Source organism: Saxophila tyrrhenica, assembly GCF_035928015.1.
Source record: "Saxophila tyrrhenica strain CCFEE 5935 chromosome Unknown scaffold_14, whole genome shotgun sequence".
NCBI lineage: Eukaryota > Fungi > Ascomycota > Dothideomycetes > Mycosphaerellales > Extremaceae > Saxophila > Saxophila tyrrhenica.
Window position 1 is genome coordinate 303,034 of NW_027041746.1, and position 14,035 is coordinate 317,068.

Sequence of the window (14,035 nt, forward strand, 5' to 3'; positions counted from 1 at the left end):
GTGTCGTGCGCCTTTGCCTTCGCCTGGCCCTGGTCGTATACCCGAACGCAAACCGAACCATTGCGCCTTGTTCTCCTTTGCCCAGTGAGACCTTGTGACGCCTGTGAACCATTCCTTACCGTACCCCGTCGTCCTCGTTGTGGTGTTGTGCATGGGAGTTCGCCAAACGCCATCGTGTTCGTGTCGTTCTCGTTCTCGTTCTCGTTCGTCGTGGAGTCGTTGTGCATCATACTTCTTCCTCGTCTTGCCCCACCATACTTATCCCCTATCCCCCATCGCCCTCCTCCTCTCCCCTCCCCATCCCCTACCTTCCTTCCACACCCCCTCCTCCCCGCTGTGCTCATCAAAGCAATCAACCAATAAACAACCTAACCCCAAACAACTCCAGCCTTCCCACAACCCTGCGCCGACAAACCGGACAACTCTCAACCATGCCCGCGCAGACCTTACAACACATCACATGCCCGCAATCCACAAACGCAGTACTAATCTCGCGGTCAAAACACACGCTACAAACGCCCTTATCATCATCCGTCATCGTCCCCTTGAGCACAAACTCCCCGTGTCTTTTGTCGTCCGCCCAGCCGCCGGTGTAGACGTTGCCGGAGGCTTTTTCCACGAGCGTGCCCGTGCCGGAGCGGAGGTCCGAGGCGAAGGTGCCGGTGTAGGTGTCGCCGCTCCTGGCGTAGGTTAGAGTGCCCTGCCCGGACTTTTGGCCGGAAAGAAAGGCGCCGCGGTACTCGTCGCCGTTCATGGAGATCAGGTGGGCGTTGGGGCCGTGGTAGAGGCCGTGGAGTAAGGGGCCGTGGTAGTATTCGCGGCCGAGGAGGTCGATGGTTGTGAGTTCGGGTTTTTCGTCTTGGGGGTTGGCGTCGGCGGTGGTGAGGGAGGTGGTGGGGTTGGTGTCCGGGGTGAAGACAGATGCGGCGTCGGAGTCGGCGTCGGACATGACGACGTCTTCGCCGTCCATCAACCAACAATTAGGTGTCGCGGAGCCGGCGTCGACGGAGAGGCTGGGACGACGGCTGGCGACGTCTTCAAGAGGCGGAGGGACCTGCTCATCGGACGCCGGTGGTGGAGGTGGCGGCTCAGTAACCACAGGAGCCTCTTCAGGCGGAGGTTCCTCCAGCTCCGAAAACCGCTCATACACCGCCGTCGCGGGCGGGACATCATCCACCACGCCCTTCAACGAAGGCGGAATCCCCTGCACCACATTCCTCGGCACCACCCACTCCTCCACCGTCGGCAAAGCCGTCAACGACCCCACAAAATCCTCCCGCACATACATAACCACATGCGCGACCTCATTTACCTCCTCCTGGCGGTACAACTCGCGCATTCCAGCGTAATGGCTGCGGTGCGAAGGGCGCTTATGCTTGATCGGCGACGGCGGCTCGTCGTACCCGCTGTGCTTGCCCACGGCCTGCTTGTGCGTCATGCACGTGACGCTGCCGGCGGAGTAGCGGTACCAGGGGCGCGAAGGGCCGTTCGGACGGATGTAGGAGTTGAATTTCATGGATTCGAGATCGCCGCTGTGGGTGGCGAAGGAGTAGAGGGTGTAGGATGTCCCGGACACGGTGATCTCGTCTTGCATTTCGACCTTGTTGGTTAGTTTCTCCCAGCGGCGCTTCTCGCGGTCGAACTCCTGCCGCTCGAGCTCCAGTGTGAGTAAAAGAGGCTTCTCGATCTCAGTCGTGTGAGCATCAACCGCCGCCTGCACAGAAGCATGCTTCTTCGTCTTCAACCGATTATAGCTCACAGCCGCCCCTCTCTCCGGATCCAAACTCCCCACCAACTCCGTCACAGCCGCTGGACTCGTCTCCTTCCGCAAACACTTCGCCAGAAAGCGCAACCACGCCACCGTATCGCTCTGCACGCACGCCTCCCCCGCCCCGCCGTAGCTCGTCGAGCTCTTCCGCGACAGCATCTTGTAGAGCAACGTCTGCATCCAGAACACTATCCTGGTGCTGTTCTTGCATCCCGAGATAAACTTGCGGAAGGGCGCGAAGTGGAGGAGTGGGAGTTCAGCGGCGAACATGGGCATTTGCGGTGTAAAGGGGCGAAGGCCGGTGAGGGTGACGCTTTCGGCGAAGACGCCGGTGCCGTGGGCCCAGAGGCAGCCGGTGGGGTCGTCGACAATGCGGATGTAGGCTGCGAAGGCGAGTTTGTCGTCGCGGAGGATGGCTCGACGCTGTTGGGTGTGTCTGCGGATGTGGAAATCGCGGCGGGTGAAGTGGGAGAAGCGTGTCCAGCCGTAGTCGGCGTTGCTTTTGGTGAACTTGTGGGCGTCGCGGTGGTACTCGTAGGTGCGCGGTTCCGCTGGATTGTACATGACAATCGAGAGTTGTGCTGCCACCGCTCGCTGCTTCTTCAGCTTATCGCCCTCGCTCAGGAACGGCAGAGCGACGTCGCTGAAGTCTTCACTCCCTTCATAGTCGTCCGCCTGCATGCTCACACACTCGAGGTAGAGACTCAGATAGTCGGTGTCATTACCCCTCGGATAGAACTTGATCCGCCAGTCATAACCACCAACACTCACCACCGGACTCCTCATAACAACCTCCTTATTCGGGTTCTCCTTCGTGCCGTTGAAATTCTCCACCAACCAGTCAATCTTCCCGCTCTCACCAGGCACGAGCTCGGGATCGTTCAGCTCAAAGAACGTCTTCTTCTCCCAGTACTGTTGATCCGTAGCGCTGTGCTCGGTCTGCGAGGCGATGTACGCCAGCTCGTCTTCGCTCGGCTCGCTCTTGTCTTCTTCGATGGGCTGCCAGTGGAACTGCTCCGGTGGCTCTTCTTCGTCTTCGCTGTCGGAGTGTGACTCGTCGTGGAGTTGTTCTTCTGGGTCTGCAGGGTCAGCGTGGTCTTCCCCCTCTCCTTCGGTCTCCGCGGGCGGAGCTGGCGGCTGGTCGTGAGACGACATGGCTGGCAACGGCGGGATGGCGGGTGGTATGGTTAGAGGGTCGAGGAGGCGGTCTAGATTCTGGGTCGCAGGCTGGCTATGGCTGTCCGGGTTGGTGTTGTCGGCGGGCTGAGGTGGTGGAAGAAGGTCTTGGGCTGGGTTTGTCGAGGGAGGGAAGCCGAAGTAGCGGCTAGTCGGATCGAAAGGTGACAAGGGCGGGTGGGGGTGTGCCATCGTGGCAGAGTGTCATGTGAATTCGTGATCTCGCTTTCGGTGGTTGCAGTTGACGTGTCGTAAAGTGGTCTGCTTGCTTGTCAGGTGCTTGTTCTGGTTGTATGGTCAAGCAGAAGTGGAGGCGAGAGTGGTGATCAGGCTATCAGAGGTTGACTCACAATAGCAGCACGACAATAGGGCAAGATGGAGTGAAGACGAAGGAAGAAGAACGAGATGGTGGGTTCAGAGGTGATTGCTCGAGCTTGGCTGTCGTCGTTACACTCGACGCTGTGCTGTGGAGATCGCTGACTTGTCACATTGGGGAGGGGGTACAAGCGGTATTATATAGCGAACAGTCACAAGGCAGAAGTCGGTCATGAGTGAGGCCGCCGTCGCCGCCAGCCTGATTGATATCGCTGATCTGCACCGCTACTCCACAATCCACTAGCCCAGCTCCAGACGATATTCAGGGTCTGATTCGTGCTTGACTCAGGTTTTGTGATGCACGTGATCGTCAAGACAGTATTAACTGCTGCGAGATTTCTAGCCCAATTCACCATAGACTCACCGCACCTCTTGTGGCTCAAGAAATCAACTGGGCTAAACCTCTCGACCCTCTGGCTTTGCTTCATCCTCCACCTTCGCAAACGTAGCCGCAACAATCAGCGGAAACACAATCGTCGCCTCCCCGTACACCTATAGCTTCACGTCAGCACCACATCCACCCCATCATCCATGTAGAAAGGAACACTCACCTTCACGCTCTCCCCCCCAACCCGGATCTTCCCCCAACTAATCGCCTCGTCCGGCCTGGCCCCGGCATCACTACCATCAAACTCATTCCCCGTATTCACAAACACCGCGCTATCCGCTCCGTTCCGCATCAAATTCGCATTCGCAATATGATGCTTCACCACCCCGCCCCCCAACACAATCATGCCCGTCCGCTTCGCCTTGATCGCAATGTCGTTGATTCGACGAATATCGCGCACGATGTCGATGCTGAGGTGGAGGGGGGAGGCGCGGAAGGTGTGGAAGTACAGCATATCGCCCAGACTGCCGTCGGTGAGGGCGGGGCAGAAGACGGGGATGTTGTTGCGGTGGGCCCAGTAGTAGACGGAGCAGGGGTCGTTGATTTCGCGGCCGAGGCGGGCGATGATGGTCGATGGGGTCCAGACTAAGGGTTCCTCGGAGGCTTTGCTGGCTTCCTGCTCCGCGAGCATGGCGTCCAGAATAGGAATCAGCCAGTCCTCGAAGGCTTGATAATTGCTGTTCGGCACGAACAAGTTCCCAATCCGGTTCATGCCTTGTTCTCGCAGAGCAGCGCCCGAGGCGGAGAAGGTACCTAGGTAGGTCGGGGCGAGACATTTAATCAAATCCTCTTCTACGCCACCGGCGGTGGTGACGATCGCGGAGACGTGATTGTGCTGGACGAGCCAGCGGAGCGTCTCGCGCAGGCCCGAGGAGATGAGGTTGGAGGTGTAGCCGAGGAAGATGGTGGTCTTTGAACCCGTCTCAGGGTCGCGCCATGTTCTCTACATCATCCTTCAGTATAAGTTGTGGGATGTGTTCTTGGAGATACCTACCTACCATCCCGTCCACAATCTTCGCCGCCTGCCCTATACTCGTCGCTTGAAACCCCATACTCCCCATCTTCTCCACCATCTCCGCGACAGAGATATTCCGACCGGCATATTCTGAGAAATCTAGCCCTTGTATCGGTATCGCGCCTTCAGGCACTGGGTCAGAAGGCTTCAGTACAGCCTCTGTTGCACCGGAAGGCGCTGCGCCGAGCTCCCCGTTTGTGGCCATCTTGGGATTATATCAGACCATGATACATGTTGATGTGGTTGGAGGAAATGGTGGAATGCATTTGAAGATCTCGAAACTCTTGGCATGCATAAATCACCACCTGCGCACGTGGCAGCCTGCATTTCGCTCTGTAGCCGAATCCACACCTACCAACACAGTATTCCCCAAACGCGAGTGTGGTGGCACCAGAGGGAACCGTACGACCCTCTGCCATGTCTGTGTCGCTTGTACCTACCTCCTGTGTCCCACCTAGGTAGTCTCATTGAGGTTGGATGTGTTGTTCGCAGCTGAGAATCGCGGGATGACGAAGATGGGCGAGCTTGTCTCGACTCGTAGATCTTAGCGTGCATGATGCCGCTATGGAAGGAATCGCTGTATCTGCCGCGGGTCCCTGCTGCGCTGCGCCTCTCGAGAATGTGTGGGCGTCGTTGATGAGGAGCTTGACATGTCTACCGAAGGTGAGGTCTTCACAACCAGTACATACTCAGGTGTATAGTCTACTGAACAAGAGATAGCCGACACAGTATTTCTCAAGGAATGTTGAAATGTAGAGTGATAGAAAAATGCTTGGGCGGCTACACCCACCTGTGCACCCATTGGTTCCAGTCCAGTGCACTGACAGGCAGCCTAATTTGGCGCCGCCCTATAGGCTTCTGGCGTTCTGGTTTCGCCGACCTCGAAATCCAATCTTCGCTTCTGTATTCTCACGTGAGGTCCGCGAAACACCATCAATTCATACCTCGAACACGCCAAGACGACATCCATTCCGCAGGAAGACTCTCAATTATACGGGCCCTTGACTTTTGAGGTTTGTCGAGCAGGCGCCGCGGATCTGGACCGCAGAGTCGCAAGCACGGCATCCCGAGAGAACACCTCCCGAACACCCTCTCACACCTTCTCCAGGTCCGAGATTATTGCAGCAGCGGAGGTCACATCTCACACTCAACATCGACCACCAGCCCAGTCGGATGGTAACCTGACCAACACACATCACGACACTGGCCAGACTTGCTGCTCCCTCTCGCCGTGTTTCTCCAGCTTTGCGCTGGGCTGCTCGATCCTCTCCACTCCCGGCGCCACGGAGCGATTTAGGTTTCTCGCCTAAGATACGCTAGTGCTTTGTGGCTGGCTCCACTCGGATCGCGACCTTGCTGTTTCACTTCACTTTCACGAAATACCACTCTACTTACTCCACACAGCGGGCATTGGGTGCTGGATCGGGCGCATTGAAGGAGCATACTTTCAGGAAGGCTGCCAGCGCCATCGGCTGGTTTTTGAAGGATTCCGGACCCGCATTGCGCTCCTCTTCAGCCCCGGACACCACTCCTTTCTCCATCAGGCATGGAAATGCTGCGCTAAGCACACTCGAACATGTCAAGATACCCTCCCCCAGACTACCGGGGGGCACGGGAGCGCTCACGCAGCCCACCTCATTTCTCCGACCGTCGGGCATCAGCGGCCTCCGTCTTTGACAATCGGCCTGCAGGTCCGCCACGCAGTGCTTCGGATGCTCCCCGCGGGCCACGCTCGCAGTATGACAGTGCGCGGCCATTGCCACCTGGAGCTCCTCCCCCGGGAGCGGGGCGTCCGCCATTCACTTCGTTGAGGGATGCCCCGCCTTTGGGCAGTGATCGTGGGAGACCCTACCGCGAGCGCGACTATGACCGACGCGACAGATTGCCTTCGCCACGTGATAGGTCGCCGAGGATACCACCACCAAGAGATCTGGACATCGCCAGGCAGCGACGGAACTCTCGAGATGGTCCACCACCCGGATCTTCATATCCAGACTCTCAGCCGCCTTCAGCGGGACCTTTTCGCGGCGGCTTTGCGCGGGGTCGTGGGCGTGGCGAGTTTTCATTCCGGGGTGGCAGAGGCGGACGTGGCGGCTATGAAGAGCGCGGTGGACGCGGCGGGTTTGATGATCGAGGTGGGCGAAATGCCTTTGAAGACCGAGAACTTATAAGACGGCCCGAGCGTTCGCCACCTCGACCATGGGCGCGAGACTTATCACGAGATAGCCGGGACACTGAACGTCGAGATGAGCGCAGACCCTTTGAGCGACGCGAAGACGAAAGAAGACCAGAGTGGCAGGACAGAGAACGCGACTTTGAGCGGCCTCGACGGGACCCCCTACCACCGCCAAGACTGGAAGCCCGAAACTCCAACGACTCCGTTAGGTCAGCAAACGCCGCTTTCCAGACTTCACAGGCGTCGAGCATCAATCCTGACCGACTCGCTCTTATCGAGGGCGCAGGTGTGGATATTCCAGCACGTCGCCAGTCTACTCAGCAAGAACCTGCTGTTCCTCCTCCTCCACCACAAGCACGTGACGTCAAGCGTGATGCGCCAGAGACGCCAGCCTATCTTAACAGCAGGGCTGCGACGACTGCACAGCGTTATGGCACGCGTGGGTCGTCTTCGCCGCAGCAAGCACCGCCTGTGCCTGCTTTTACGTTGTCTTTCGCAGCACCCGCTGCCTCTTCGGCGCCCTCTAGTCAGCCCCCCCGATCCCAGCCGGGCATCAAAGGTGTTCAGGACTCCAGTCAAGCGATCTCCCGCCCTGGATCTAATGGTGAGCCTCCTCAGTCGTCTCCTGCTGAGCCTCGCTCTGCGCCACCAGCGGATGCTCCAATCGCACCACGGGTACCTCCACCAGCTCCGAAGGCACATCTTACGAACCCGCCACCAGCAGCGCCACGAGGACCACGAGCGCAGGATGGAGATGATGCAAATGCGCCGAACCGCTTGCATCCTGTCAGATCACTGGAAAGCGTCTCAAGCCAAGGCCAACCGCCGCAGCCTCCAGCAGCTCCACTGTCGAGACCAGGCCAAGCCTTACCCGCACCACAACCCACTGCTCCATCCACCCTACCTACACTCAACCAGCCTGTGACACCTCATATCCCAAATCCATCTCGTCTTGGTGACTTCGGACCGCCGACAGGCCCTCGCGCCTCTCGCCCTTCGCCGGCAGCGCAAAGCTCGGTGTCTCCTAGACCGCCATTTGCTTCGCCCAGATCCGACTTTGGTGCGCCTGCTGGACCTAGCAGCCTGCCAAGAACATCCACGCCTCCACCCACGGCACCCACCGGGCCTCGTGGCAAAGCATACAGCGTCTCACCAAAAGCTGCACCGCCCACTGCACCGAAAGGCCAACGAGGCCCGCCTGTCGCGCCTCGGGGGCAAGATCGAGTGTCGATTTCCGCTTCGCGTGTCACCGACAGGCTTGCTGCGCCGATGCCATGGGGTGCTCCGACTGCTCCTCGAGGTCCGCAGTGGAATCAGTGGAAGCGTCCGGGTGTTCCTGGGTATGGCGATAAGGTCGTCCCGGCGAAGCGGGATGTCACTGGTGAGGAGAAGGCTAAGGCCGAGGAGCCTGGTGCTGCTTCAGCGGCAAAGGTCGACGATGCAGCTTTAGCCTCGCCAGCTGCATCTTCAGTCAGAGTCCAGCGGGCCAACGCAGACGAGATGGAGGTTGACCAGCCCCCAAAGCGCCAGTCTTCGCTCGCATCGAACCACGGCCACGGCCACTCTGCAGCCCAGTCCTTCTTCGGCAAGCCAGTTGAGAGCGTCGAGGAGGATGACAACGACACAGGCATGTCGGAGGCAGGTCAAGAGGTACCGTCTTCGTCTGACGACGATGAGTCCGATATCGAAGACGAAAGCTTGACATTGTTCCATGCTAAATTTGAGCGACAGAAACGGCAGCTCGAGGCCCAGATGACGGATCTGCGGCAGTCGCCTTATCGGGCCATGAGCCCGCTGGAGTCTATCTCGAGGCTCGTTAGGATTTCTGGGAGGGATTTGCAGAGGGTTAATGAGATCAGGGAGAGGGAGATGGAGGTTGATGATTCGCCTGTTGTGCAGAATCAGCAGTTGCTGCCGGGCTCGACGAGGTCTTCGGATAGTGCTGATGGGCCTGCTTTGCTTACGCCGAAGGGCGAGGAGGATCATGCTGTTGCCATACGGAGCAGTAATGACTCTGCTGAGAGCGTGCGTCGGATTCGTAGACCAAGTCCAGAGCCGATCTCGCTTCCGTATCTTCTCAAGGAAGGACGGCATTCACTGCATGACAGCAAGATGTTCGAGGATCGGCGAAAAGAGTATCTGGAGGCCGAGGAAGATCTGATGGATGCGCTGGAGGACCGGGACTCGGGAGAGCAGGAAGAGCAGGAAGACGCACAGCAACTCTTCTCAGAAGCGTTTCTCAAGTGGCGAGAAGAATGCGAGGATCTTGATAGGGAGAGGGAAGAGCTAGAGAGGCTGGAACGACAACAGTCAGTCGAGCCAAGAATGGAGGCCGACGGCCCCAAGCCACCTATGATGCCCACAGAAGGCAGCCGACGACAACGACAGTACAACAGCGAGTACGAGCTTCAGCAGGCGCTCAAGGAGTCGGAAGAGACTGCACGCCTGGAGGAGGAGCGCAAAGAACGCGAGACCCGAAAGAACCAGGCCGACATGGAGAAGGAGGCTGTCGTGGGAGATCAAATGACTGATGATATCATAAGACGTGGTACCTTCGTGGACACGAACCGCTACCGTGATCCGGAAGCCCTTACTATGGTCTTCTCGTACGATCCCGCGCCGGACAACTTCACCGAGAACGAGCAGCAGATCTTCGTCGCCGCTTTCAAGGAGACGCCGAAGAAATGGGGCGAGATTGCTTCGCTGCTCCCTGGTCGCACATACGAGGACTGCATCCGCCACTACTACGCGAAGAAGTGGGATGCACGGTTCCGAGACAGCAGGACGAAGAAACTGAAGCATGGCGCTAAGCGCGGCAGAGGTTCTACGCGAGGTGCGCGCGGTCGTTTGGGAGGCTTGATGGCTGACTTGGCGCGAGCAGAGGATATCTCCATCGACGCCATGTCGGAGAAGGGTAGGCCGAGGCGGGCTGCCGCCCCGACTAATTTCGCTGAGAAGGAGATTGAGTCGAAAGCGGCGCTTTTGGGTCAGTCGCCTGCGAAGAAGCTTGGTCTCGGTGGGAAGGCGGAGTCGAATGGCGACGCGGGGTCCGAGAAGAGTGTCAAGAAGCAGAAGCGGACTGGGGAGAAGGCTGGGAGGGGGAAGGGGAAGGCTGCGCAGCCGCTGCTTGCTGCTGCGCCGCAAGGGTCGCCTGCGAAGCAGTTCTTGCAGAGGGAAGAGCAGGCGCAGCAGCAGAAGCTGGAAGAGGCTGGTCTTCTCGCCGGTCTGCAAGCGGGGCGTCAGACGATGCATCCGGAGGTGCAGATGATGTACAATCAAGAGCGCTTCCTGCAGCCCATGGCGGCGCCAGAGGAGCCAGATCGATCCAAGCCAGCTGGCCAAGGTCCGACGGCGAAGCAGAGTGCTTCGAGCTACTGGTCTGTCCCTGAGCAGCACGACTTTCAATTGTACATCGCACACTTTGGTCGCGACTTCGCTGCCATTGCTGCGCACATGGGCACCAAGACGCAGACGATGATTAAGAACCACTACCAGCGCCAGGTCGACAGTGGGAATAAGCCTGAGCTGGAGAGGTCGGCTATTGAGGCGGAACAGCGGATCAATCGCGGCGAAGACCTTGGTCCGCCGCCCACACCGACGCCGATCACGAAGCGGAAGTACGATACTGTGCCGTCGAATGCGCAACAGCGCCCATTGGCGCCGCAGGGCGAGGCTATGGAGGTTGATGAGCGCGGACCGGCTGCGAGGGTGCAGCAGGTGCCGAAGCATGCGTCGCCGCCGCAGTATCAGCCGCAACCTCGCATGACTACGTCGACGCAGAACACGCCTGTTCCTGCTGTAGCACGGGTGGTGCCGAGTCCGCCGGTGTCTACGTCAGCGCCCGGGCAGCAGCAGATCGCGGCGGCTTCTCGCATGGGCCAGGGCTTGCAGCATCCGCTTGGACATCGACTGACGTTCATGTCTGATACTCGGGCTGAGCCGCGACCGCCGCAACCGCAGCAGCCTGGGTTTGCTTTGCGTGCTGCTGAGGATCCTAGTTCCAGGCCGCCTTCTCAGCAGACTTCGCGTGTGACGGTCACGTCGGACGTTATGGAAAGGATCAGGGAGGAGCAACAGCGTGCTTTCAGACTGCAGCAGCAGGAACAACAGCAACCGCCTCAACCGGAGCGGATGGAGCAACTTCATCGACAGAACCTCATGCCGCGGAACTTGTCTCAGGGCTCGCCGCTCAACCAGCCATTGAGCCAGCCGCCAATGCAGCAAACCGAGCGGAAATCCGCGAACGAGGAACGACCGCCTTCGCCACAGAGACCTGGTTTCTTGAGCTCTGGGTTCGCACGACCTTCGATCGGCTCCTCAGGCTTCAGCTCGTTCGCTTCGAACAAGCCGTTCGCTTCGCTGACAGGTCGGTCGCCATTCAGCTTCTCACCTACGAAGAGAGAGGAGCCGCGTCCGGCGCCGATGTCCATGATTCCGCCTGCGAACACCACGTCTAATACCCCGGCTCCGCCCGAACCGCCGAAGCGCTCGAACGTCATGTCGCTTCTCAACAACGACGATGACCCTCCGCCTCCGAAGCGCGACAATCCGCCACCGCAGCAACAGCAGCCACAGCGCACGGCTTCGCCTGCGTCACAACAAAACGTCCAGTCTGCTGGCTCGAGTATACCTGGTATGCGACGGGAGACGTCTTTCGGTCAATCTTCGATGCAAGGGCAGTTAGGTCGTGGACCCTTCGGTCAGCCGAATCGGAACCCGACGCCTGGACCTCCTACGCCGAAGAATGAGCCAGGGCCGCCGAAGCCGGATTGGACTTCTCGCATCTTGGGACCGAGCAGTAGTCACGGAGCGGGCAATCCGGGTATGGATCGCGATCGGGGTTTCTTCCAGCATGGGCATCGCAGTTCTCTGCTTGGGTCGTTGAATCAGCAGAGAGGTAATCCTTCGCCTCCGCCGCCGCTGGGGGGGATTGGGCATTCGAGAACACCTTCCTTGACTGGGCAGTCGAGCCAGCAAGCGCACGATCAGGCAAGACAGTCGATGATGGGTCAGCAGCAACAAGGACCTTCACATCAACCCGCGCAAGCATTACAGTCGAACCCCTACGGCGCCCAGCAAATGCCGCCTTTCTCCCAACCCCCGCCAAGTCAAGCACAGAACCAAGCCCACCACTCCCACAACGGCTCCATGGGCGGCCCCTTCCCCTCCCTGCATCATAGAGGTATGAGTCGGGAGGATCAATCGTACGAGCAATACCGTCAAGACCAGCAACACCATCTCGCCCAACGTGATCGCGAAGAGCGCGAGATCCGCGAGATGCGCTGGCGGCAGCAGGAGCTGGAACGTCGGCACGAGGACGAGCGGCAGCAGCAACAGCATTTCGCCGCGCAGCAACAACAACAACAGCGGCAGCAAATGGAACAGCAACAGCAACAACAAGCGATGCAACACCATCGCCCACCACAACCCCTCCAACCCCCAACCTTCGGCGGAACCCCCTTCATCCCCTCCGCTTCCGCCTCCGGCGGAGGCCGACTCGATTTACGGAGACAAAGCCAAATGGACGGCGAAATGGCCATGCGCGAAGAGGTAGAGCGTTTGGGGCTGGAGAGGGAGAGGAGGAGGTTGCAGGAGGAGGAGGTCGGGAGGCGGAGGGAGGAGGGGAGGAGGATGGAGGAGGAGTTTCGGAGGAGGGAGGCGGAGGGGATGGGGGGTTGGAGGAGGACGCCGTTGGGGGGTTTTGGGGGGCAGGGTCAAGGGCCTCAGGGACAGGGGGGAGGGAGGAGGTAGGGGAAGGTAGGGGGAAGGAGGTAGGAGTGAGAGGAAGAGGACGGCGAGTGGAAGAGTTGGACTTGAAAGACTTGAAAGGGGAGGGCTGAGGTTCGTGTAGATATCTTCCTAAACAGCACTGAAGCTTCAAGGTCCGTGGGCCGCCAACAGATGTAAGTGCTCTCACGCTCTCATTCCCTCTGTCACTGCCTGGGCTAGGGCTTCACCAGCTGCGACTTCACTTCATCTGAAACTCCGGCACTCAGTCATGTGCTCGTCCAACCTCACATCACATCACATCGACGACCTCACTGCTGGTGAGGTACTATTTCTGGCACAATACGTTCTTCACTGCTCTCTCTCACCTTTCTATACTGCCTCTCACACTTCTTCCTTCTTGAAACCTTTCCACTACATCTCTTCCATACCACACAGCTCGACGACGACTTCTTCTCCAAGACAGCAACCAACTACCACGGCGGCACATCCCCTCGAACAGTGCCACTTCACCAAGTCGAGAAGAATCAAAAGCAACAGCAAGATGCCTGTCTCCTGGACCCCGGAGAACGACGCCAAAGTACGTCGACTCATCACTGCCTCGCAGGGCACATGCTAACATACGACAGCTCACGGCCAAGATCATCCAGATGGCTGACGTGAAGCTCAACGCCGCTCAGATGAAGGAGCTCGCCGACGCCATGGGTAAGAAACGCCACTTGTGACTTCACACGACCTCACCTCACCACCTCTCGCGGCTTTAAACCAGGTCAAACCTAACTAACCATGTGTCAGACTGCACCCCCAAAGCGATCTCCCACCGCCTGACGCACTTCCGCAAACTCGGCGGCACCTCGTCCAACATCGCCACCGTCGACCCAGCCGCCAAGGGCAAAGCTATGGCCGCGAAGGCGAAGCCGGATAAGATTCTCACGCCTAAGGATGCCAACAACAGGGTCACTAAGCCCGCTACTACGAAAGGTAAGAAAGCCAAGACGGAAGTCAAGCGTACCCCTACCCCTACCCCTTCCCCTTCCCCTTCCCCTGAGGCAGAGGCAGCGGCAGACGGCGAGGGTGGAGAGGACGGAAAGGAGGGATATGTCACCCCACCAACCACCGGACGCAAGCAGCGCGACACGAAGCGCAACTACGCCTCTCTCGCCGACGAGTCCGACAACGACAACGACGACTTCGAAGGCGTAGAGAGAAGCGTGCACGACTCGAGCGTCCACGCCGGCGAGATCAAGCAGGGCGAAGAGCGCGATGAGCCGGAGGTCGAAGGGTTGGGCGAGGATGTGAAGATTGAGGTCGGGGAGGAGATTGGGGAGGGTTTGCGGATGGGGGTGGAGGATGAGGAGAGGTCTGAGGAGGAGGAGGCTGGGGGGTATCAGCTTTACTGAGTGTTCTCCG

At 59.0% G+C, this 14,035-nt stretch overlaps 4 protein-coding genes across 4 annotated transcripts; 2 read left to right on the plus strand and 2 right to left on the minus strand.

The window, feature by feature from the left end:
• Positions 1-368: 368 nt before the first annotated feature.
• Positions 369-3,136, minus strand: LTR77_008426 (uncharacterized protein; the record flags this gene model as incomplete). The annotated part of the gene is made up of 2 exons (XM_064805658.1): positions 369-401; positions 509-3,136. The coding sequence occupies 2 exons, from the start codon at positions 3,134-3,136 to the stop codon at positions 369-371; spliced, it is 2,661 nt and encodes an 886-aa protein (XP_064656118.1).
• Positions 3,137-3,715: 579 nt separating this feature from the next.
• DYS1 (Deoxyhypusine synthase) lies at positions 3,716-4,927 on the minus strand (the record flags this gene model as incomplete). Its single annotated transcript, XM_064805659.1, has 3 exons — positions 3,716-3,811; positions 3,871-4,650; positions 4,706-4,927. 3 exons carry the CDS (start codon positions 4,925-4,927, stop codon positions 3,716-3,718), a joined length of 1,098 nt encoding a protein of 365 aa, XP_064656119.1.
• A 1,371-nt stretch (positions 4,928-6,298) lies between these two features.
• On the plus strand, positions 6,299-12,649 carry LTR77_008428 (uncharacterized protein; the record flags this gene model as incomplete). Its single annotated transcript, XM_064805660.1, has 2 exons — positions 6,299-6,371; positions 6,414-12,649. 2 exons carry the CDS (start codon positions 6,299-6,301, stop codon positions 12,647-12,649), a joined length of 6,309 nt encoding a protein of 2,102 aa, XP_064656120.1.
• A 520-nt stretch (positions 12,650-13,169) lies between these two features.
• LTR77_008429 (uncharacterized protein) lies at positions 13,170-14,025 on the plus strand (the record flags this gene model as incomplete). The annotated part of the gene is made up of 3 exons (XM_064805661.1): positions 13,170-13,205; positions 13,255-13,330; positions 13,421-14,025. 3 exons carry the CDS (start codon positions 13,170-13,172, stop codon positions 14,023-14,025), a joined length of 717 nt encoding a protein of 238 aa, XP_064656121.1.
• Between the last annotated feature and the right edge of the window lie 10 nt (positions 14,026-14,035).